The sequence below is a fragment of the Natator depressus genome, chromosome 5 (assembly GCF_965152275.1).
Source record: "Natator depressus isolate rNatDep1 chromosome 5, rNatDep2.hap1, whole genome shotgun sequence".
Classification (NCBI taxonomy): domain Eukaryota; kingdom Metazoa; phylum Chordata; order Testudines; family Cheloniidae; genus Natator; species Natator depressus.
In genome coordinates, this window is record NC_134238.1 from 22,645,372 (window position 1) to 22,670,523 (window position 25,152).

At 42.1% G+C, this 25,152-nt stretch overlaps 1 protein-coding gene across 2 annotated transcripts in view; it reads right to left on the reverse strand.

Annotated features, from left to right (window-relative positions):
* The window catches only part of MTMR12 (myotubularin related protein 12), a 61,560-nt gene extending 40,534 nt beyond the window's left edge, over positions 1-21,026 (reverse strand). The window contains exons 1-4 of one of the 2 annotated variants that reach the window (XM_074952418.1): positions 20,793-20,810; positions 2,113-2,167; positions 1,961-2,011; positions 361-500 (exon numbers count right to left, since the gene is read on the reverse strand). In XM_074952418.1, coding sequence (XP_074808519.1) covers positions 361-500; positions 1,961-1,967 — 147 coding nt within the window. In that variant the 5' untranslated portion in view covers positions 1,968-2,011; positions 2,113-2,167; positions 20,793-20,810. Of the gene's footprint in view, positions 1-360; positions 501-1,960; positions 2,012-2,112; positions 2,168-20,792 lie in introns of both variants that reach the window. The other variant, XM_074952417.1, reaches the window with a different exon arrangement.
* Between the last annotated feature and the right edge of the window lie 4,126 nt (positions 21,027-25,152).

Genomic DNA, 25,152 nt, shown 5'->3' on the forward strand with positions numbered 1-25,152 from the left:
CAGCATTAGTTTTATCATAGCACTCTGTTCTGACTCAATTGGTGCTTTTGAAGAGAAAATTGTGACCTCTCACAGAAGAGATGGACTCAAGAAATAAAAGTTATCTGTCATGACTAAGAAAGAGACTGCTGTTGCTAATCATTACGTGCCACAGAGGGTCCTGTGGGGACAGTGAGTGTACAAACTGGGTTTAGTGAGTTTGTGGTGCTCAAGGCTTGCTACAAAGCTTTCCTTTTCATTTCTTTATAAAACATTCCCTCTAATGGGGAAGGGAAAAAAGGCTGCATAGAGGCAGTGTATATTACTTGCTACTGAGAAGTACATTCACAAGACTTAGCCAAATGAAGTTTGTCTTCCTACGTTATCATCTGAAGCAGATTCGTCACCAAGAAAAGCAATCTTGAAGTTTGTGCAAATGAGTTTCCCGCAGGCTCCACGATTTGACCCATCTTCTTGTACACACTTTAATACTGTGTTTGCCTCACAGAGCAGCAATTCACCTGATTGAAATAAACAGTCTTAGCTTGCAGCATAATGGAACATTCAGATATTAAGACACAAAGTCATCTATTCAATCTCCAACTCAACATTAACTTTGAGTCCAAACTTCCTATGCATTGGTTGGCTGAGTTTACCATGTCACAGAAGTGCCAGAAAAATCAGAGAAAATGGCTCATGGGACTGATGTCTTCTCACCTGGGCATTCTATCTTTAGATTACTGGTTCAAGTTTAAACCAAAAAACCAATCAATGGCCTTTGAAATGAACAGCTGATCTTAATTTCTAATGGACAAATGTCCATATATTACAATTTGTACCCTTGTGGACAGTTACATCTAAGCAATATATTGAGTTTAGATGTAAGGGTGGGTCCAATCCAAGTGGCTGCTCCAGATTCAAATTGGAGGCATAATTCTGGAGAAGCTTAAAGTAATGCTGCCTCCCTGTGCTGTAGACAGGGATTGCACCGAGTGTCTCGGGAGATTAGTCTCTAAGGTGCCACTAGTACTCCTTTTCTTTTTGCAAATACAGACTAACACAGCTGCTACTCCGAAACCTCCATGAAATCAAGTCTCAATTACGATTTCTCTCACTGTCAAGTTTTTGTAACCTACAGCATTCTAATGCTTTGCATCAATTTCTACCTACAAATTTAAATTATCTTAATGATGTTTTGGCTGGGAATCATGACATGCATTTGATAGGTTACCAACAGTATACAGGTTCTGAGGACATTCCAAGGCCTTAAGACCACATTTGTACGTGTCATTATGGATCTGTGATGGCCAGAATTAAGCTCTATATCCCACATGCAAAGACTGACCTCCAAGCTTAATACTAACTCCACTAGCTTTTGTTGACTTTTTATTGGATACAGGAAAGATTTAAAAGTGGACTAAAGAATTCTAAACAGTTGGGCTCATGCCCTTTCTAGCATCTTTATGAAGAATGCAAAGGCTTGATTTTATTTTATTACTGCTACATTCTCCCATTTTTGTTGGAGAACATTTGGAAGGTCTTAGGGATGTTTATTGTGATTCCTAACATCTTAATCAAAGGGGAAAAAGGGATTACCTTTACCAAAGGCTTTTTATCTAAAAGGTTAGTCACTGAAGTTGAATAGGTGTAAAAAAACCCCAAAAGTGTAAGAGTAATTTTGAACTGTAACTAAAAATCTTTTCAATAGCTCAACTTGCACTGTTTTCTTGAGGTCATTGCTCTAGTTCTCCAGTCAGGCTTTCAGCCAAGACATGACCTACATTTCTAATATTATATATTTTCCTAAATTCCTTCTAAGTCTTCTTTATAAAATAAAGAAACGTAAAACCTGGGCACAATTTTTCCCCATGCAGGACACCTATAAACACAGTACTCAAGGTTCAACAGAAATACCAACTTTGCATTTTAGAACAATCCATGCAGATGCAAAACAGAACATTCAGCCTGTATGGTTACTTACCTCTCATCCTCTATTTTACTACTCAAGATACCGGTGTCTCTTGAGCGTTTACTGCACCAAACAAATGAGAATATTTTCTTATGAAGATGTGGCTATATAAACGACATAATTTTGAATTCTAAATTCAATACACAATGTAACACAGCAGTTACCTGGTAACAAGTGAAGGTTTACTTCCTTTTCTATGGGTTCCTTTATGTGTATTTCCTAAAACAAAAGAAGAGTCATTGTTCCTTTGAAAAGAACTTTAATACGTTAGTACCATTTACAGAATGACTTTCTTAAATGTAAACACTAGATTACCTCAGAGATCTGCAAAGCACTATTCTGTTCAAGAGGCAGGGGGAAAAAAAATTAACTTTTCAGTTTGCAAGAGAGAAGAGATAGGGATATTTAAAAGGACACCATCCACTTGAAATAAATTTCAGACCAGAGCTAGAACCTGAGGCCCCAACACCTCATGCAATATTTGTAGTTTTACAATAGTCTTTGCAATATTAGTAATTTTCCTAATTTAAAAAAGGTGTTACTCTTCTGGTTTGTGAAAGATCTGAATAAGAGCGCTGTCAAACACGAAATGAAACTGAAGAGATATTTTCCTTCTAATATTTCAATTATTAATAACCTTAGGTAAAAAAAATTCTAGGCAGAAGTGTGACTTTTTTCCCTTTTAAAACAGACCAAGTTTGGCAGTCGTTCTTATAGGTCATTTGTCCACCATGTTTATGTTTAAGTTGGTGGCTGGCACCCATAACGTGAAACTGTGCAGTTCTTTTAAAATGAAGATTAAATCTCTGTGCTGGGAACCCAACTAGTATCCAGTTCAGGACTGAGTAAAAAAGATATTAAATAAAAAGCCAGCATCACTGCCATTAGTACCTTTAGCACAGGTAACAGCACAAGTAGGTAGCAATTTCTCAAGTAAAATTAATTTCCCCAACTCCCCGCTCCCAAAGTTACACATCCACTATGGTCTCCATACAAGACAAATCTGTCAGAACTATAGCATTAGTATTGAAGTTATGTAGCATCTTTCTAGTGCCATGAAGCTTTATATTTTAGTAACTATAATGTAATAAACAAACAAGGGAGTAAAATATGTAAGTTACACCTAAAGAGCACTGTCACTATTAAAGAGATCTCACAGAAAGTGACTCCAGAAGCTCAGAGAGAAATCCTTTACGCAAACTGAACATGGCATATTTCAATTAAGAGTCATACACACAGTACAACCCAGATGAGAGTCCCAGAGAAGGTCTTAATATTGATTACACTAGCCTTAGTGGTACTCAGCATGATTAGTGCAACCTTACTGTAGCCTCCCAAGATCAAAGAACATAATCCTTCCTGCACAGGCAGTTCACAATGCTCCCTTGCCCCCCTGGAGTCACAATGAACAGCTTCACCTAACATGCATTAGGAGCCCTTGTGGAGAACTATTGGTTAACTGGAAAACCAAAGGAACCACAGCTGTTGCAAACTAAGGTTAGTTTGCGCCCAGTATTCTAATAAGAGATTGTGACTCAACCAAGAAAGCCAGTTGGAAATTTATTAAAGGTCAAAATAAGAAGGAACAACAAACAGTATGCCTGAGTCTTGTCAAGCTAAGCACAAAGGAAGAGAAATACCTCCTGGCACAAACACAAAATTAAAAACTCATATCCAGGCATATAAATACAGATACTTGTATCCAGACCCAAAAGAACCTACATGCAAAATGGTGATGTTATTTATCAGCATCTAACAAGGCAAAGGGTATGTTTACACAGCCAAGAAAAACTGCCAGCTGACTCTAGCTTGCAGGGCTCTGGCTGAGGGGCTGTGTAGATTTTTGGGTTTGGGCTGGAGCCCAAGCTCTGGAACCCTTCCACGCTGCAGGATCCCAGAGTCGGCTGGCATGGCTAGCTGCAGGTTTTTCTTTGCTGTATAGACATCCCAAATAAAGCACCAGGAATCCTTTGCAGGTCAGCAGCAAAAAGTATTGAGTGCTGGGACAGAAGACATAAAAGGTAGTCAAACTTGTAAAAAAAGCAAGGTAAGGCAATCATGGAAAAAAATTCAAGCCAGAAGATGACAGCTAATGGAAGAGGGAGAAAAACAACAGCTACTCGTGTGTGTTTATTGTATCATGAATGGAAGCTTGAAACAATTAAATGAAACTGAAGAATTCAGAAATGCAGAAGTGCTTTTAAACCAACAAAGTTTGTCTACAGGCAGCAACTCCAGTAATTCACTAAAGCAGACCAACATTGCATCAAACCTCCACACACACGAACATAAAGAAAACTGAACTATTTTCCCCCAGTGTTGACGCTTCATCAACAGGAGAGAGTATTGCTATAACTGATGAAGAATTACAGTTCCCATTTTTCAGAACACAGACACAGTCGCACATGTACACACAGCCAGCTCTGCAATTCCTGTGTGCTTAGTTCATGTGCACACACCAGCCAGCTTTCCTTCTGATGGACAAACATGATCTTATTTTTAGTTTTCCTAGACTACTGAAGCCAAAGTTTAACATACATAACAATTAAGACTATTTAAAACAACTTTCTCTGTTTCAAAATTGTAGCTATGAAGGTTAATTTATTCTGTGGAGATTACTTGTGGCTCGCTAGCAGGCAGTTGGCAAAATTAGGACCAAAAAAATTATTCACTTAAATCAATGGGAACAGCCGTGGATTTTTGAAAGTTTACGTCCATCAGTTAACACAAACTGAAACACTTACAAGAGAAAAGGAGTACTTGTGGCACCTTAGAGACTAACAAATTTATTTGAGCATAAGCTTTCGTGAGCTACAGCTCACTTCATCGGACTGCCTTTAAAAGGGGTGAGCTAGAGTCTCTCAAATGTATAGCTGCAGTCCTGTGAAGAGAAGCAGGCAAAACAAGATGGCCTTTTTAGTTAAAGGTGATCTACAAAGAAAAAAAAAAAAAAGCCTTATAAAAGATCAAAAAGGACAACCTGAAAGGTTTTCCCCAAAAGAATGTTTTCTGTATTAGAAATTCAACTTGCATCTGCTTGAGAAACCTGGTATGAAATGGCAACACACCTGAGTGTGACAACTATTGTTAACAAGTAGTTTAACAGTCTGATACCTTGATAATTTCAGTTATTAACAGATATAAATTTGAGAAACTAATTGTCTGCTAAAGATTTACGCTTCTCACTGCCTCAATTAAGGAATGAGTTCAAAATACACATCTCAGACATCCAGGATATCTTCCTGGAAAAATAAGGAAGGATCAGACTTTACATTCCTTACTTTGTAAGAAAAAACAAGAAAAGACACTTTCAAACAAGTCAGGCCTTCTGTCTACATCAGACAGAAAGACGGCACAAGGTCATTTTTAAGAAACATCTCTGAAGGTTAATTTAAGCAGATATGTTGTATCCTCAAGTAGTCCAAGGGTCTTTACTGGTAGTATGCAGGAATTTTACATTAAGGTAAACTGCATCCCAAAAAGTGACTGATCTGTCTCCTTTTCTTTAGCCTTATTCCCTGGCCCAGACCACCCATCCTTCTACTCAAGCCTGACCTCTACATTAGACTTACTGAAAAGTTGGGAGAGGAATAGACGCACATTTTTCAGAGTGCAGGTTATCTTCTTCTGAAAAGCCTGGACAGCAGGTGACAATTAAAAGTAGATTTATAGTTTTTAATATTAGAATGTTTTAATCTAGTACCTTGTGTATGAATCTACTGCTTCCTTCCCATTTATTTTGGAGCAGATTAGGTACCCTTTTCTCCTTGCCTGATGGCCCTAGGGAAAAAAAGAGATATACTTCAACTGTTCCTAGACAAATGGCAACCTCCGAGTCATCTTAACCCTCTAAACTCATATTTATCAGCTAGAAGTTACCTCGTTTCAGTCATCGTTCATAGGAACTGATGGAGAAACTATGGAATTTTCTGTTGGGGCTCTATGGATTTGCAGTTTCATCTCAGGTTCTGGACAGTTCTCAATACAGAAAGATTGCTTGCAGTCTCTGAACCAAAGCAACCCAAAATACCTACTACAGCTGTTATACCTGCAAAAAGTTAAAAATAAAAACCTTTGGCATTCCATACCAAGCAACCAAAAAAATCAGACTGTGCTTCAGGAGGATATCAAACGCAGACATTGTCCCCTTCATTCCAGCTTTGATACAGTTCTCTGTGCAACAGTCTCTGAAGCCTGAACCTCCAGGAACATCAGCTAGACTGGGGATAGCATTAGGGCATGTCTGCACTAGAAACTTTTTGCAGTGTTTGTGTATCTATCTGTTATCTGCAACAACTGATGTGAGCAGTGCACAATACTGCACTGTTAAGATGATTAAGGTACTTTTTCCTTGTATCAATGCAGTCACACAGTACAGCAAAGTTTCAAAATAAGTGCTAAGTATTCTGGTGGGACAGCCTATGGTTTATTGCTCCATCACGGTTATGCATTCTGGGATTTTTTGACTGCAGTGGCTAGAATTCAGATGAGCCTGTACACACTCCACTCTCCAGAGGGCAACGAAGTCCAGGACATCTGCATAGGACAATGCTAAGCACAAGGCATACTCCTGATGGAGCAGTCATAACAGGTATGTGAATCCCCATGAGCTGGAACCACAAAGGACAGCACTTGGCTGCATACCAGCTTTTAAATAGGAAAGCGACATCCATTCATGATAACTCTGGAAGAGTAGCGGGTATATCGGTAAACAAAACAATAATCCAGGTAAAGGGCAAAGCTGTGTATGATAGAAGTGGAAGGACTTGGAGATATGCAACAGTTGTTCAGGACGGAGATGCATCCACACTTACTTCATGGCGGGTACACTCATCCCACTTCCCTAGAAGTGGGTTTTTTAAGTGGGTTCAATAACGTACGTTAAAATGCCAGACGACTCGCACTAGAAGATTCTGTATCTGGACAGAAGTCACTAAAGAAAAGTAAGTTATCCCTCAATAAATGTCAAATGTAGACAAGCCCTTAGTCTTGTATCCTATGTATGAGGGCAGTTTCCTCATCTGGAGTACTATGATGCAGAAAAGCATTTATATTTTCACAAAAAAAGATAAATGTTTTGAAGATAAAGCCCATGAAGATTAGTGTTAGGATAAGGTAATCTGATTTCTGCACTACCTATTCGGTTGATTAGCTAGAGTTCAGTCAATAAAGCATATCCAATCAAGTGCTGTCCATGAGGACCAATTCCTGTGAGCTCCACTAAAGAAGGGATCAGAGTGGTAGCCGTGTTAGTTTGTATCAGCAAAAAGAACGGGGAGTACTTGTGGCTACGGTGCCACAAGTACTCCCCGCTTTTTTTTTTTTAAGGAAAGGATATTATTCATAACGTACTGTTTGTGAAATTTAACCAGTTCTACAAATTGCAAATTAGATATTGTCTATTACATAATTGTTCAGAAATAAAATCTGAGATCTTTTTGCGAAGCCTAGATAAATGTAGCTTTCCAGTGACACTTATCTTAGCCAAAGTCAGCAAGTGGTGGCAGCCAAGCGATACACAGAATCATACAACTGGAAGGAATTTCGAGAGGTCATCTAGTCCAGTCCCCTGCAATCATAGCATTAATTATTATCTAGACCACCCCTGACAGGTATGGGTCTAATTTGCTCCTAAAAGTCTCCAATGATGGAGATTCCTAGGCAATTTATTCCATTGCTTAAGTACCCTGACAGTTAGGATATTGGTAGATGTCTTGATTCCTAAATCCTTTTAATCAGGTTTCAGATAGTTTTTGACACACAGCACAAACTACTACTGACCTGCTTACAGGACATAACTAGGATAGATGTTACAGCATTACACCTCTACCCCGATATAATGCGACCTGATATAACACGAATTCGGATAGAATGTGGTAAAGCAGGGCTCTGGGGAGCGGGGCTGCGCGCTCTGGCAAATCAACGCGTCAGGCTCTGACACGCTGCTCTGAGCGGCGTGTTAAGAGTGCTGGGCCAGGGCTGAGGTGTTGGACAAGGGGCAGAGAGTCTCGGGGGGTGGGGAGGAGAGGTTGGATAGTTCAAAGGTTTGGGGGCAGGGCAGTCAGGGGTGTGGATAGGGGTCGAGGGAGTCAGGGGACAGGGAGCGGAGGTGGGGGGGTTGGATGGGTCGGGGATTTTGAGGGGTCAGTCAGGGGGTGGGAAGTGACTATTAATAATGGAAATGCTTGTGACCAAAGCAAGTTCGATATATCGCAGTTTCACCTATAACACGGTAAGATTTTTTTTGCTCCTGAGGAGCCCATTATGTCAGGGTGGAGGTGTACCATGAAATCATCTCTCTCCAAAAGGAGCATGTAGTGCGGGGCAATTACTCCTCTTCCCCAAAAAACTTCACCTGCACAATCCCATCAATATCTACCATATCACTGTTTGGAGATGTAGCAAGATGTCAACAATATGACAAAATTATTTAGCTGCATTATTTTCCACAGGTATAACCAACACAATCACAGGGATGTCACAATGCCTTCTATGAATCATCATCTGGATGAAATGGCTAACACTAAACCCAGGCATAACTGAAGAGATGTTTGTAAGAAGAGGGAAACATTCTGAAGAACTAGTCAAGATGCTGACTTCCCTCTCAAAGGTGTCTTCCTCCTAAAAGCAGTATGCAGCCTTGGAGTCTTAGTAACAGGCCTCAATAACCAGGTAGCATCACTGGCAAAGAGTAACTTCTTTCATCTCCAACTTGCTAGGAAGCATAATTTCCTCCGGGCCAGAGAAATCCATACAGAAGCATTGCAAAGGCTCTAGCTTGTGCAGAGTGCATCTGCCTGCCTCTTCAATAGGTCAGACCACCATGAGTATTTCACTCATGTGTTCCATTCCATTCAGTAGTTCTTAGCCCATGGCTTCACCTTCAAAGACATCAATGGGGTCAGAAACAAGCTATCACAACTACCATGAATTGTCAAAACAGCTGTCTCAAAGAAGCACAACGAAGCTTACAAAGGACAAAGTACATGAGTAGAGCCCTGCAGGGATACAAAATTTGTATCTGCATCTGATTTGCAAAAATGGTTCGCAGATATCCACATCTGTCAATCTAAGAGCTGGTAGCTAGGTTGACAGAAAATTCTTCAGTTGAATTTTAGCTGCATTTATACCAGGGGTTGGATTGATCTAACTATGGAGCTGAGGGCACAAAACTTTTTCATAGCTCTAAGCAACATAGCAAAGTCCATCTAATTTTTAAGCATAGACTACAAACTATAATTTAAGAAAGTTTTAAATCCTTAGGGTTGAAGGTTACATCAGTTTGCATTTGGGAAATAAACATCAATTTAGTTTGAAACAGCTGAGAGGTGTGAACTGTCCCTAGTTATCTCAATGTGGGTGTTAAAGTAGTTAATTAGGTTTAATAGTTAAGGGAGTGTCTCAAACAAGGTGTACAACTGTGTATCTAGTTTGCATTCAACCAGTACAACTGTGAGAGTAAACTCAGTAATTGCATGGGTGCAGATAGGGGGGCATCTCCCTATCTGCACCCAGATATGTTGCAGAAGCAATGCATTGGGAAGGGGAGGGTACCCAGATTTCTCCCTTAGCCCTGCTTCCTCCCTGCGGAGGAATGTAGGACAGGACTAGTGGTGACATCAGGAGCTCTGTACCCTGCTGGGCAGTTTCCCCCACATGGTCTGCGTAAGGGAAGGGCAGGAGAGCTGCTCCTGTTGATTCACTGCACATCCCATGTGGGGAACTGACTGGCAGGCACAAAGTATCTTCAGTTTCTGCTCTCCCCCCCCCTAGCCCCTAGGGAGCCACAGAGCAACGTTCGGGGGGCGGGGGAGCAGTGATGCCACCCAGGTGTTCTCTGTGTAAGGGGAGGGCAGGGGGCAAGGAGAGCCAGGCAACTGAGCTGCTTCCCTAGCATACAGTATACAGCCCAGGTGAGTGACCGAGTGAATTACTCCTGGGGGAATCGGAATTCAGCACCTGGCTCAGCTGCTAAGGGGGTGGGGGTAATGGGACTTCCTCTTTCCCTAGAGCAGCTGGGGCCAACCCCCAGGGGACCTCCCTGGTTGGGGGAAGCTCTGCACATCCCCTCCGCCCCCCCATCGCTCCTCGGTCTCAGGGGGCAGGAGTCACTCTAGAGCATCTGCCCAACCCACCTGCATCCAGCACCCCACACACACTCAGAACCCCCTGCACCTGAATCCTCATCCCGCCAAGCCTCTCACTCCCTGCATCTGGACCGCCCCTGCAGAGCGCCCACCATGACCTGGAACCCCCTGGAGAAGAAATGTTTATTGGAAAGGATCCATTGAATATGGGGACTTACAGAAGGGAGAGAGTTATGTTCAGACAGGTGTGAATCAGGAAAATATTAACATTGTTTTGAGGTTAAAAGAAAATGAAAAACCTAGTAGCATGTGTTTTGTCCAGAGGAGGGGCTAGCCAGGTTATACGGGAGACCTGATACTAACTTTAAAAATTCAAACCATGCAGAGAAAGTGTCTCTGGTTACACTGAACACTCTGGGGACACGTGACCGCATACTGACCAGACAGAAAGGTTGCTCTGAAACGCAAGAGGAAGGATTTCACTATGAAAAGTAATCAGACTTTATTTTGGCACTACGTTTACAGACTGTGCATTCTATAATGGATTACAAGATCTGGGCAGGGACTGTCTTCACTCTCTTTTATACAGCACACAATAATACACTGTCTGTGTTTAGTAGTCTAGACATGTTTGCTTCTATTATGAGTTTCTGCACTATCACTAGGCTATTCTTTAGTTCAGAGCAACATGAATTTCGTTCAGAGAACTTTTTGGCTGAACCTGGAAAAAGCGAAAGGGAGATGGACAATGATGTCAGGTCATAAGCACAGAAAAAACATGCTGTCTTCCCCTCTGAAACAGGATCACAGATAGTCTGGAGAGGGTGTTTGTGTGCCCAGATAGGGATAAATAACCTACAAGGTACCAGGCACAGTTCCAGATTCTTCATATACAGACACTCCCTGACTTATGCAAGCATTCCGTTCCAGAATGCCTTGCATAAGTCAGAACTGTATCTCTGGCCATTACACCAACAAAAAACAAACATACAAAAAAAGCCACACACCCCAAAACCCCCCTCCACCTCCTATTTCTAGCTTACGGAAGTTTTTCCGTAAGCTCTCGTTTGCGTAAATCAAGTTTGCGTAATTCAGAAGCGTCTATTCAGAATGAGGAATGACACAGGAAGGAAGGAAGGAAAGATGGAAGCAGTAAGAAACAATAGACTGAAAAACCCCTACATAATATCAGCATCTCCAAAATACAAGAGTCCTAAGAACAAACAGAGGCTCGAGTAAAGTCATCCAAGACAGGGATATTGAGTCTGGACAGAGTGAGGGAAAAAGTAAGTCTCAGCACATCTGAAGACAGATTTTATATTTAATGAAGTTTTATGAGCTTCTCACCTCAAAGAGATGTGGACAAAGATATTTGATCTAACATATGCTTCAGTGGCTGAACAAGAAGGTGGAAACTCAGGAGTCTAACTAGGTCACTTAAGACCCATTTGGCTCTCAAGTGTGTGACTGCTTTGAACTTGTATGTTAGATGAAAAAAAGGCTGTCAAAACTCCCACTATTTCTTATTCATATATGGCAGTGGATAGTTTAGACTGAAAAAGCTATAAAAATGAGTTGTGTTAGGAGTGAATGAGCATTCATCTGAAATTAATGCTATAGTACATGCAAGATCGTTAAAGCAATGTAAAGCGTACAAGACTTAGAACATTCCAAAGCTAAAGTTATTCTGGAAATGTTAATTGTCATAATTTCATATATAGTATTTTCAATGCCTTCCCTTGTTAAATGCAAGCCTTAAGTCATACTATATTACTTATCAAGGTATATGGAATGCACCATAAAAAAACCCAACAGATTATGCAACATTGCTAATCAAACATGACAGGATGGAACTCTTGCTATCATCTGATTTGAATGCTTAGTTTTACAACAGTACTACTGTTTTTGCTTCTTGCTGTTTTTGCTTTTTTGCTTTAGTTTCCTGTGAGTTTAAAAAAAGAATTTAGCATTAGTCTGTTTGCAAAGCTTTTGAACTCTACAGTGCATTCAACTTACAGTGCACAGGTGTGTGTCTATATATAATTCAAACAGTCACATCACAAACCAAAGCCAATTTCTCAAACCAAGTAAATTCTCACTGAAGACCAATGCTTTATGTGCATGTTACATTAACAGTTTATTAGTTTAACAAACAAAGGTCTATTAAAAATGCTTAGCAACCTTAACCATTATTAAAGCTATCAAATGTCTGTTATAGATATAACCAATCAGATTTTTCACAGATTACTACTACTGGTAAATTTATTTATTTCAGTCTGGAAAGTGTTGTCTCCCGATTTGAATAAAGTAATAAAATATGAACTCCACCTGTACATGTGCATTTCAGATTCTTCCTTTGTCTTGCAAGGCCTAACCAAAATCTAGACAAACCAAACCTGAGCTTTTCAAGTTTTGCTTTGAGAAACGCAGACCCTAAAAGGAGGTATTGATAAATTACTGCATGTGTGCACTTAATCTTAAAGTGTTTTGCGACACTATTAGGCACAAATCTGCATTAAGGACTTCATGTACAATAGAACCCAGAGTTATGAACACCAGAGTTACAGACTGACTGGTCAATCACACACTTCATTTGGAACCAGAAGTAAGCAATCAGGCCACAGCAGAGACACCTTCCCTCCCCCCCCAAAAAGCACAAATACAGTACAGAACTGTGTTATATGTAAACTACTAAAAAAAATAAAGGGAAAGTTTAAAAAAAGATTTGACAAGGTAAGGAAACTGTTTCTGTGCTTGTTTCACAGAAGTTAAGATGATTGAAAGGAGCATTTTAATTCTGCATAGTACGGTTTCAAAGCTGTATTAAGTTAATGTTCAGTTGTAAACTTTTGAAAGAACGACCATAATGTTTCGTTCAGAGTTACGAACAACTTCTAGTCCCAAGGCATTCAAAGCTATAAATGTGTTTAACAGTTTTACTTACAGTGGAACTTCAAAGTATGCAATGTTGTTGTAGTCCACGTAGAGATAAACAACCTAGAAGGTATCAGGTCATCGGAAGAAGAGCTCTGTGTAAGCTTGAAAGCTTCTCTCTCTCAACAACAAAAGTTGGTCCAATAAAAGATATTACCTCACCCACCTTGTCTCTCTGAACACATTTGAATTGACGCAATCAAAAAGCATCGATCGTTTTAATGAAACTGGATCAAGCAAGCCTAAAATCTGTACAGTTTAATTTGAAGAACTATTGTATCTAGTGCTAAGTTATAAATCAATAATAGAGATTTATATATAGTGACAAATTGAAGTGGGGGAAAGTGTGGTCCTAGAGTCTAATGATATTCTTCAATGCATGTTTAGTAAATGCAAGTTATGAGACTTGAGTATTATCTAATATTTCCATGACTCATTCAGACTGCTGCTGAGCAATGTAGGAAGTGCTTTAACAAAAAAATTATACACATATTCCAACCCAAGAGTAAAGGTGGCCAGCAGGCTACCACTATTGTGAAAATGCAAAATACTTCAGTGCTGTGAAAACTAGATCTTTGCTGTAAAGAGATCAGTTTAAAGAAAATTGCACTAAGATCAGACTTGCTTTGAATTTCAGATTTTCTCCTATACTTATCTTCGCAGGGCTGAACTGATAGCTTTCTTAATCACATTCCTTTCATTAACAACCGTACTTTTCATTCCCAAATGATATTTACAAAATATTTTGTATTGCCTAAGGAGATTTGATACTAAAAAAAGGATGCAGTTTAAATTTTAATCTGGACTCTTTGGATAGAAAAGGGGACTTGAAGACAAAGTATTTGCAGTTGATTTTATTATTCACATTTAGCATTTGAAGACCATTTCAAGAACACACCTACACTTGGCTTGACAGCAGTTGGTAACACTTGCAGTTTAGAGGAACAATTTACTGTATTTAGTTATAACATTTTTTTAAAATTTATCCTGACTCTAGTGCTTTTGTTCTCTCTCTTTTCCCAGATCACTCCATTACTCACTATCCTGTCAGATCATGGTGTATATTTCCCTGCCTGTTCCATCTTTTTATCCTTTCCTCTTTTCCTGCGTCGTTATTTAGCTCTTCTTGCTTCAACTCTTCTCTCCAGCCACACTAGCCTAAGTCTAAATCCTCTGTTTCTAACCCTAACTCATTCTCAACCTCCTGCAACAACCTCCATGCCAGTTCATATAGTAAGAGCTCCAGCCCATATTTCTTTCCTTCATCCTATGCTGTAAGTGAACAGTGACAGATGGCTTTTGAGATATCTTACATGAGACATCACTGTAGACATCTGAGCACAAAGAAATGTATGCTGCCTAAGAGGGAGCACCATAACGGATAAGGATTATGGATTTGCTGTGATGGGGCCTGACAAATATATGAAAATCATCTGTACAGCAGAGAGCCCCAAAGTGGACTCAAAGTTGTAGAAGCCAAGGTCATAATATCTGGAATACAGCCTTCCTGCTGTACTTCAACTTTCATCAATATTCCATGAGGGACACAGGCCTCCTTTCCCTATGAATGAGAACTTTCCCTCCCACTTCTGCTCAGCAGGATGGATTAAAAAAAGGATGATTTATTTTTATATCAGAAATAAAATTTGAAATGGACAACCAATATTAAGGCTTAACTGTATTATAATCTATTAAAATTAATTAAATAAAACCCCCAAACAGTACATGTTTGCTGTCAAGTTTTAAAGAAAGTCAAACCACTGAACCGATGGAAGTCACTAGCTAAACACGTGTAATCAGAGCTTGTTCAAATACTAAAATCAGCATTTGATAGCCATAGCCTCTTCCACAGGTGCAGAGAGAAGATTTTCTTCCTTTCAATTTATTCAATTACTTCACTTCAGTGATTAGTTCAAAGTTAACAAACTGACTGAGTTAAAAAAGCAGGAAAGCTTGTTTATACTTCCAATCTATGAATAAAAACTAGGTGTGAAAGGATGAGATTTACTGGTTCTAAAATCTCAAAGGACATGGTGACCAAAAATAATGACTTCAATTCACTACACTATAGACAATTCTTTCTCTGTTTAATAAATCAGTTTTAAATCCAAATAATGTTTGGGTAAATTTTGATAATTGTTTCCTAATATATCCGGTATATTTAAGGTACTTTAATTCAAAAAAAATGAAAATGCTGTTTGTGAATTTTAAAGTGAACTTACACTTCCATCCAACTAGAGCTTGACACAAAGCACAAGTACAAAAAAAGTAAAGAAATGCATCATTCACCATTTCCTACCATAAAAATGTAAAAATAAGAAATCTGAATAACTTAAGTTACGTAATTGCTTCAGTAAATGTGTGTAGATATAGCATGTTGTCCTCGTTCACAAAAAGTAAAACCAAATTTACTGTAAAGGGTATATTTAGTTCCAAGCAACACATTTTAATGGTTGCCAAATAATGAAAAAGTCAACCTTCCTTTAGAAAGGTAACTAAAGTACAAATGCAAAACAGGATTAAAACTGATTTAAATCAATCCACCCTATTGCAGAGGAATTTTCATGGCTCCCAGTTAGATAAGGGATGACACTTGTGCAAAAGTCACCAAAGTACAAATTTCACAAAGAAAGGACTAATCTAGAAGACAGGATTTATTGGGTGGCCTAGAGAAAAGGGCTAACACAGATTGTAATAAATGGAAAAATTAAGTGTCCCAAAAGTGAGTGAGGTTTTTAGGAGTGATATGAAAGAGGATGGTGTCCTGGCAAAAATCAGATTTAGAGGACATTTCATGCATAAGGGATAACACGGTAAAAGCATTTTTTAAACTTATGAGACGACCCTGGAGAAGCAGTTTAAACTCATTTTAAAGACTAAGACCTTTGGCTTTGAACTGACAGTGGGTTTGTAACTAAAGTTCCATTTTAAGAAAAATGGAATTCAGGTTGTTAGCCAGTAGCGGTTTAACATCTCAAACACTTGAAACAATGATAGAAAAATGGATGTACAGTAGAACCTCAGAGTTAAACACCTCGGGAATGGAGGTTATTCGTAACTCTGAACAAAACATTATGGTTGTTCTTTCAAAACTTTACAACTGAACATTGACTTAATACAGCTTTGAAACTTTGTTATGCAGAAGAAAAATCCTGCTTTTAACCATCTTAAATGAAAGCAAAGAAACAGTTTCCTTACCATGTCAAAACTTTATATTTTTTTCAGTAGTTTATGTTTAACACCCTACTGTATTTGCCTTTATTTTGGGGGGGTTGGGGGTGGTGGGTGCTGCCACCTTGCAGGCTTCTGGTTCCAAATGAGATGTGTGGTTGACCAATCAGTTTGTAACTCTGAGGTTCATAACTCTTTGAGGTTCTACTGTATAGATGTGAAATATATACCTGTGCAGGAAAAAAAGCTTCAAATGAATCTACACTTACAATAAGAACATAAACATAAGAACAGCCATACTGGGTCAGATCAGTCGTCCATCTAGCGCAGTATCCTGTCTTCTGACAGTGGCTAATGCCAGAAGCTTCAGAGGGAATGAAAAGAACAGACAGAGTCATCTAGTGATCCATCCCCTGTTGCCCATTCCCAGCTTCCAGAAAACACAGGCTCAGAGCATAGGTTTGTATCCCTAACCACTCTGGTCAATAGTCATTGATGGACCTATCCTTCATTAACTTATCTAGTTCTTTTTTTAACCCCGTTATACTTTTGGTCTTCACAAAATCCCCTGCCAACAAGTTACACAGGTTGACTCTGTGTTTGTGCCCTGCTGCTTATTAATTTCATTGAGTGATCCACGGTTCTTGCGTTATGTGAAAGAGCAAATAAACACTTCTTTATTCACTTTCTCCACATCAGTCAAGATTTTATAGAATATCATATCCCCTCTTAGTTGTCTCTCTTCCAAGCTGAAAAGTCACAGGCTTTTTAATTTCTCTTCACACGGAAGCTGTTCCATAGTCCTAATCATTTTATTGTTTTCTGTTCCTTTTTCAATTTGAGATGGGGTGACCAGAACTGCATGCAGTATTCAAGGTGTGGGAGTACCATGGATTTATATAGAGACATTCTGATATTTTCTGTCTTATTATCTATCCCTTACCTAATGGGTCCTAATATTGTTTGCTTTTTGGACTGACATTGCACACTGAATGATGTTTTCAGAAAACTATTCACAATGGCTCCAAGATCTTTTTCATGAGTGGTAACAGCTAATTAGATCCCATCATTTGGTATGTATAATTTGGATTATGTTTTCCAGTGTGGATTACATTGCATTTATCAACATTGAATTTCATCTGCCATTTTGTTGCCCAGTAACCCAGTTTTGTGAGATCCATTTGTAAGTCTTCACAGTCTGCTTTGTACTTAATCTTGAGTAATTTTGTATCACCTGCAAATTTTGCCACCTGTTTACCCCTTTTTCCAGATCATTTATGAATATGTTGAACAGCATTGGTCCTAGGACAGATCCCTGGCGGACACCACTACTTTCCTCTCTCCGTTCTGAAAACCACTTATTCCTATGCTTTGTTTTCTATCTTTTAACCAGTTACTAATCCATGAGAGGACCTTTCCCTCTTACCGCATGACTGCTTACTTTGCTTAAGAGTCTTTGGTAAGAGGAATTACAGACTACTGTTTTACTTCCAAATCTGTCAGATTAGCTAATAAAAATACACGTAATACTATAAAACAGATCAAGATATCATAGGTTGATATTAGTAAGGCTTCTTTAGAGAAAATGCAGATCTTCCTATCACTTTGAGTTGACAGGACAGTGGATAAAAATAAATTATTTGTCCTTTGAAGTGGCTACTAAGGAAACTAGGTATCAATGAACTGGGAAAAAAAAAGCCAAAATTCTGTCATGATTTAGACATTGATTGGGGAGACAAAACTAAAAGCAAGAGAGAGGCTAATTTTCAGTATAATAAAGAGGTTAAATAGTGATACACCCCAGGGTCTGTGCTAGAACCAATGATGATATATTTGTTAATCATCTGGAAGAGGAACAAACAGTGAGATGGCAAAATATGCTATTGACAAGACTATTTAGGTTAATCAAAGTGATTTAAAGCTGTGCAATTGGGCAAAACAGTAACAGATTAAGTTTAGTATAGATAGATGAAGGGTAAAGTACACTGGAAGAAACAATTTGAAGCATTTGCACACATACGCTTTCTAAACTAACTGCTCAGGAGAAAAACGCAGGCCTCAAAAGAAGAAGAAAACTCAAAGAACTCAAAGAAAAAGTTTGTTCGATACAGAGCAGCAATTAAAAGCAAAAGAAAATACCAGAATGTATATAAGAAAATAGAAAATAATGGAAATATGCCATTTTACAAGTTGATTGTATATCATCACCTTAAGCATGACATTTGGTTTATCTGACCTGATCAATTACACCACAGAAAAGTTTAAAAATTTAGCTTAAAAAGTTGGAATTAACACGCTAAAGTATCAGACACTGAAGGCTACACACATTTGTTTGTCAAGTTATCTTATGTAGCAGCATTAATTTCCGTAAAATGCTTCCCCTTGTTCTGCAAGTACAACTTATCTTTACGGAACCAGATTTGTACATTAAACCACAATTATCCAATACTAGTTGTAAGTATTTGGTCAGCTATGACAGTGGATTTTTAGCTTATATGAGCTAAAATTTAGGTCTTCAGAACTCTAACAATTTCTATTTCAAACTTTGTTTTAAACATACAATTAGTACCAGAGCTGAATGAAAGTGAAAAACCAAGAAAAACCAGTACAGTGCTGGCCTCAAGGGCAAGTTCAAGTATCTATCAACTTTAATTCCTTTTGCAGGTTTGGCAGTACCATTGTCCTCTCCAAACAGTCTAGGCGACTGGCCGGCCGCCGGTTTTCTTTAGGTTACAAAAGACATGCTACTGTTACAGTATCCAACAACTACTTGAGCGTGCGAGTTGCATGCTGATGCCCCTTTACACTCTGCTTTTGGGAGGCAAGAGTGCAGCTCTCTGACTGATCTCACATCTGTTTGCAGAAGTAGGAGTGCAGTAGTTTGCGCAAAGTGCAGATGGGTCCCGAGACCCCTGTGTCAGCCAACTTTCATAGAATATCAGGGTTGGAAGGGACCTCAGGAGGTCATCTAGTCCAACCCCCTGCTCAAAGCAGGACCGATCCCTAATTAAATCATCCCAGCCAGGGCTTTGTCAAGCCTGACCTTAAAAACTTCTAAGGAAGGAGATTCCATCACCTCCCTAGGTAACGCATTCCAGTGTTTCACCACCCCCCTAGTAAAAAAGTTTTTCCTAATATCCAACCTAAATCTCCCCCACTGCAACTTGAGACCATTACTGCTTGTTCTGTCATCTACCACCACTGAGAACAGTCTAGAGCCATTCTCTTTGGAACCCCCTTTCAGGTAGTTGAAAGCAGCTATCAAATCCCCCTCATTCTTCTCTTCCGTAGACTAAATATCCCCAGTTCCCTCAGCCTCTCCTCATAAGTCATGTGTTCCAGTCCCCTAATAATTTTTGTTGCCCTCCACTGGACTCTTTCCAATTTTTCCACATCCTTCTTGTAGCGTGGGGCCCAAAACTGGACACAGTACTCCCGATGAGGCCTCACCAGTGTCGAATAGAGGGGAACGACCACATCCCTTGAGCTGCTCGCAACGCCCCTACTTATACATCCCAAAATGCCATTGGCCTTCTTGGCAACAAGGGCACACTGTTGACTCATATCCAGCTTCTCGTCCACTGTAACCCCTAGGTCCTTTTCTGCAGAACTGCTGCCTAGCCATTCGGTCCCTAGTCTGTAGCAATGCATGGGCTTCTTCCGTCCTAAGTGCAGGACTCTGCACTTGTCCTTGTTGAACCTCATCAGATTTCTTTTGGCCCAATTCTCTAATTTATCTAGGTCCCTCTGTATCCTATCCCTACCCTCCAGCGTATCTACCTCTCCTCCCAGTTTAGTGTCATCTGCAAACTTGCTGAGGGTGCAATCCACACCATCCTCCAGATCCTTAATGAAGATATTGAACAAAGCCGGCCCCAGGACCGAACCTTGGGGCACTCCACTTGATACCAGCTGCCAACTAGACATGGAGCCATTGATCACTACTTGTTGAGCCCGATAATCTAGCCAGCTTTCTATCCACCTTATAGTCCATTCATCCAGCCCATACTTCTTTAACTTGCTGGCAAGAATACTGTGGGAGACCCTGTCAAAAGCTTTGCTAAAGTCAAGGAACAACACGTCCATGCTTTCCCTTCATCCACAGAGCCAGTTATCTTGTCATAGAAGGCGATTAGATTAGTCAGGCATGACTTTCCCTTGGTGAATCCAAACTTTGGCATGGCTAAGGTGCCTGCCACCACAATACAGATAAAGGCACATCTCACAGTGCCCCATTCCACTTGGCACAGCTCCACCACCACTAGGCACCTCACTGCCCCAAGGCTCAGCACCCAAAGCTCCGCAGCGGCTGAGCCCATCACCGGTATGTCTACTCGGCAGCCGGGAGCGGCAGCTCGGACTCACGCGCCCACCGGACCTCCTGGGTCCGAGTCGGGGGGCTGGCCTGGGTCTCTGAAGCAGCAACCGCCACATCGCTATTTTTAGCGAGAGAGCTCGAGCTCAGCTGACCCCTCCCACAGACACCCCCCCCCAGCCCCACACCTAGCTCCCCCCCTGAGTTCCCGGTCCCCACATGCAGCCCCCACGCCCAGCTCCCGGGCCTCTACCCCTCCCCACCTCGCCCGGCCCCCGCCCAGCGCCACACCCGACTCCCCCACCCACAAACCCCAAGCCTGCCCGCCCCCGCTCACCTCCGGGCTGACGTAGGACACGAAGGAAGGCTTGGCGGGCTTGGCCCCGCTGCCGCCGGCCCCCTTCCCCAACATGGCTCCGGGCGCTTCCCGCCCGCCCCAGCTCCCAGCGGCGGTGCTGGCCAGCGGGCGCGGCGGCGGCGGCGGTAGCACCAGCTCCTCCCAAGACTCCTCGTCGGGTTCCTCCGGCTGCAGCGCCGCCCTCCTCCGGCTCACGTAGTTAACCCCTCCCATAGCAGCTCCCGCCCCAGCCCGACGTCACCGGCCCTTTCTTGGTAACCGCCTCACAGCGTCTTGCTTCACTGTTGGACCCTGATCGCTGTCAATCAAATTCAGCCCCGCCTTAACAGCCAAATCCCCTGCTCGGATTGGCTAAAGTGGGGAGAGGCCGGAGCGCACTGCTGGGTCTTAGCGCAGGCCAAGTTCGAACGGCAAGAGGGACACAGCTCCTGCCGACAAATCAGTGGCGCTTCCTTGAGCGCTCCGCTGATTGGCCGATGGAGCTGCCTGCTCTGGGTTCGTCGCGTCGCTCCTGGAAGTGGTCGGTCCGTATGTTACTGTGACTAATGGTTATTATTTAGTTTGCACCTCACTAACCCTTCTTTTCCAGTCAGGAGATTCTCTGTAGCCTCCCCCACTCGCAAGAGACGTGCAAGGCTCGGGACAGTGGAGGTCCGGAGGTTTTGTTTGTAACATGAAATAAAACACCCAAAATGCAAATCTGCTCTAGCCTGGAGGGCAGAGGAGAGTGTTCACCACGGTTATGTCTACACTACCAGAAAAGACCGGCAGTGGGCAGCTCGGGCTGCGGGGCTGTACAATTGCAGCATGTTCGGGCTTCTGCAGCTCCAGCACAAGCGCTAATGTTCACACTGCAACCCAGATCAGCCCGGATCTTTTACTGCAGTGTTGACATGAGAGCAGCAAGCCCATGAGAGCAGAGCTCTTCCAGCACTTCGTTAAGCCACAAGCCAATTCTTTAAGAAATGCCACGTCTGTCATTTGGAATAAGCCTTCCTGCACCAGACGTCTGAGACCTCACTTAGGGCACAAATTCGGCTCTGCCATCCGTGTCGAACCTAGGCTGCACTTTGCATGTCCTCTATTATCAAATCCCATAAGGTTTCCCTTTTCCTCTCCAAGTACTGTTCGGTGGAAGGATTCTTTCCATGAGCTCCCTTTTTATGTTCCTATTGTTGCACCTGGCAGATGCTCTGGCTTCATTCTTAACACATCCCAGATATTTTCACCTTCTTTTCTAGATAACTTTGGAGAGAAATTAACTCTCTGAAAAACCTCAAAATTTGTTGGCCTAACTTGCAAGGCTTGTCAACTCAATGGTGTTTCTCTCTATATCTATATGTTCCATGGTAACCTTTGAACTCTGCATCTGATCAGTTCCAATATTTCAGGGAATGTTCTAGGCATCAGTGAACAGAACCCTATTGGTTTTGGGGACAACTGAACTATCCTAAGGGGATACACGGGGGACACATGGACTCACAGTCATCTGCTGATCACACTCATCTCATTAACACCTTGCAGCATAACAATAACCCTGTTCATCCTCCCAGTAGAGTTAACATGTTAACACCCTGAATGACAGAAGAGGAATAATTGGTTTCTGCTGAAAGTCACAAGGCAGATAAGGGAGAAGAAACAGAAGACTTCCTTCCTTCCTAACGTTCTGCCTCCTCAGAGCCTGCTCCAGTCAGGAAAGAGAGGGCACCATCTGTCCATCTCTTCCTTCTAATCTAGGGAAAGGAAGGCACATAGAGACACATAGCCCCTTGCATGATACAGAGAATGAGGACTGTGATGTGGGCTCTGGGGAATGAAGGAGAGCAAAGCCCCTGGTATGGTGGGAAGAATGGGGGACCTACTGTGGAGGAGGGGAGCTGTGATGGGCTGGACTAGGCCCTGAGGGCCCCCTACTGGAGGCCTCCTAGCCTTCCTGCACCTGTCCCAGAAAAGGGCAGTGGAGAGAGTTCTCCAAGCTACCTAGAGAAGCAGTGTGGGATGCAGCCAATCAGGGCCCAGCCAACTCATATAAAAGGAGTGGCAGGGCTAAAGTGGGTTCAGTCTGCTGGCAGGAAGTGGGGAAGTGAGAGGTGTTTCTGGCTGGACAGATGAGTTACTGGGGGAGTGAGGAAAAAGCTGCTGGCTGCTGGGATTCAATTAAGACACACTATGGGGAAATGATCCAGGAAAGTGTAGAGCAGCAATTAGTAAAGGGACGCAGCATGAGGCTGCTACATTTAAAGGGTCCCTGGGTTGGGATCTGGAGCACTGGATGAGACTAGGTCTCCCCCTCACCAGCCACTGGGGGGAAGAGCTACGCACTAAGTAAGGGAATTAGAACTGTAGTACCCCAGGGAAGTGGGCTGCACTGGGACTGACTCAGCAGGAAGCTGTGGTCAGCAAACTGAGTCTAAGAGGAGTGGCTCAGCAGGAAGACTGGAGTCACTGAGGACTCGAGTTCTCAAGGAAGAAGCCCTCAGGGTGCTGCTCAATTCCAGAGTAGGAACCTTGCAATCTAGCCAGACCAGGCAAGGATACTGTGATGGGTCCTGTTGGATTGGTTAAAGACTGAGCCCAGGGAGGGCTGCAGAAAATGACACACCAACTGAAGGTACCGTGGTGGGCCCTCTTGGACTCTCTTAGAAGCCTGAGTCCAGGAAGGGCTGCAGGACAATGGGGACATTTTGGACTGTGTACCCCAAAAGGGGTTTGTTTTGTATATGAACAGTGTGTGACTTGGCTGGAGGGCTGAGTCACCGAAGACCTGCCTGACTGAGGGCACTGTGAGCAGAGAAGAAATTGCAGGGATGCACACACTCAACCAGGGGCACTCAGATTACTCTCTTACTGGAGCACACAGAACCTCTGGTATGCAACAGCTGGGGGACCCTGCTTTGGGAGTAAGGGGTTGGTTGATATATAGAAACCTTAGTGGGGGACATTGGTGGTGGGGTGAATGGGGGCACACAGAACCCCTTGTGTGTGGGGGGGAGATTGGAGGAGTCTGAGAAGTGGGGAAGGAGGAGACACAGAGCCCCTGGCATAAGGAGAGAGGTAACAACCACAGTGGCTGATATGGAGGAAAGAAGGGGGAAACGGGAGGGGTCACAGAACCCCTACCAGTGGTGAGAATGTAGGGAGTCCCTGAAATAGATGAAAATGGGAGGGTGGTACACAAGGAGCTTGTGGGGGGATTGGAAGGATGCAAGAAACTCCTGGTGTTGCAAGCCAAAGCCTGCATAAGCTATGAAGTATGCATCCCCCCAATTATAAATTAATTCTATTTAATGCCTAGAATTTTCATGAGGTTGCTGCTTTTGAAGGCAGTTGGCCATCTCTCTATACCCTCAGTGGATTTCCAGTTTTCACATACATATGTTAAGGTCTATCTCTTGTTTGTTTTTCTGTGACAGTTGTATAGCTGGGATGTGGGCCGCTAACTAGGACAGGTGAGAAAGATCTGTGTCTTGGTGTAGGCCTTGTGACTAAGATTCTTGGGTCTTTGACGTGCCAGATGTTTGAAGTCTCTGAGTAGTTAATCTTTCCCTGTTAGCAAAGAGGTAGTGTTGGACAGTATGTCTTAGTATATGTCATTTGCAAGGCAAACTTCTGAGTAGGCAAACAGTGGAGTTTCAAAGGGGATGTGATAGCCTTGCTTGCCAGGTACAGTTCTATGATCATACTATGATGGCCAGTGACGGAATAGTGGTTGCGAATCTGCAATGGATGTGGGATGTTTTCTTTTCACCCTGAAGCCAGAATGGACTTCCTGGGTCTGATGTGTAAATTGATGGCTGTGCTAGAAGAAGATTCTTGGTTTGGAAGGGCAAGTACAGGCACTATGGGGCATCACAGAGAGGCTGAGGAACTCTTGGAAAACCAGAGTTGGGAACCATTACAACCTCAGATTTAAGGAAGAAAGGAACTGGCTACCAAGGAAACACAGGAAATCAGAGAGGAGGTTTGGCAGTTCTAACCACCAGCGGTAAGAGGACAAGGCAGCACTCTATACAGTTGGAGGCATACAAGGGTGGGCAGGCTGTGACTCCTCCTGGTCCTCGTCTCTCTGGTAATTCCACATACCTAGAAATTTCCAGTAGTCACCAGGTCCTCAGCACTGAAACAACTGATTGAATAGAACAAAGAGGAGTATGGGACCCATCTGTGTGGGGCTGCTCAGCCCAACCCAGGAGAAAATCAAATGTTTTCATACAGAGATCTCCAGTCCTCCAAGACTATCCTTTTTGGGGAATTCTATACTAAGAAGAATGGAAAGAACATTCTGCAGTGGACAGGCAGACAACAGGATGGTGTGCTGTCTTCTCAGAGCCAAGAAAAA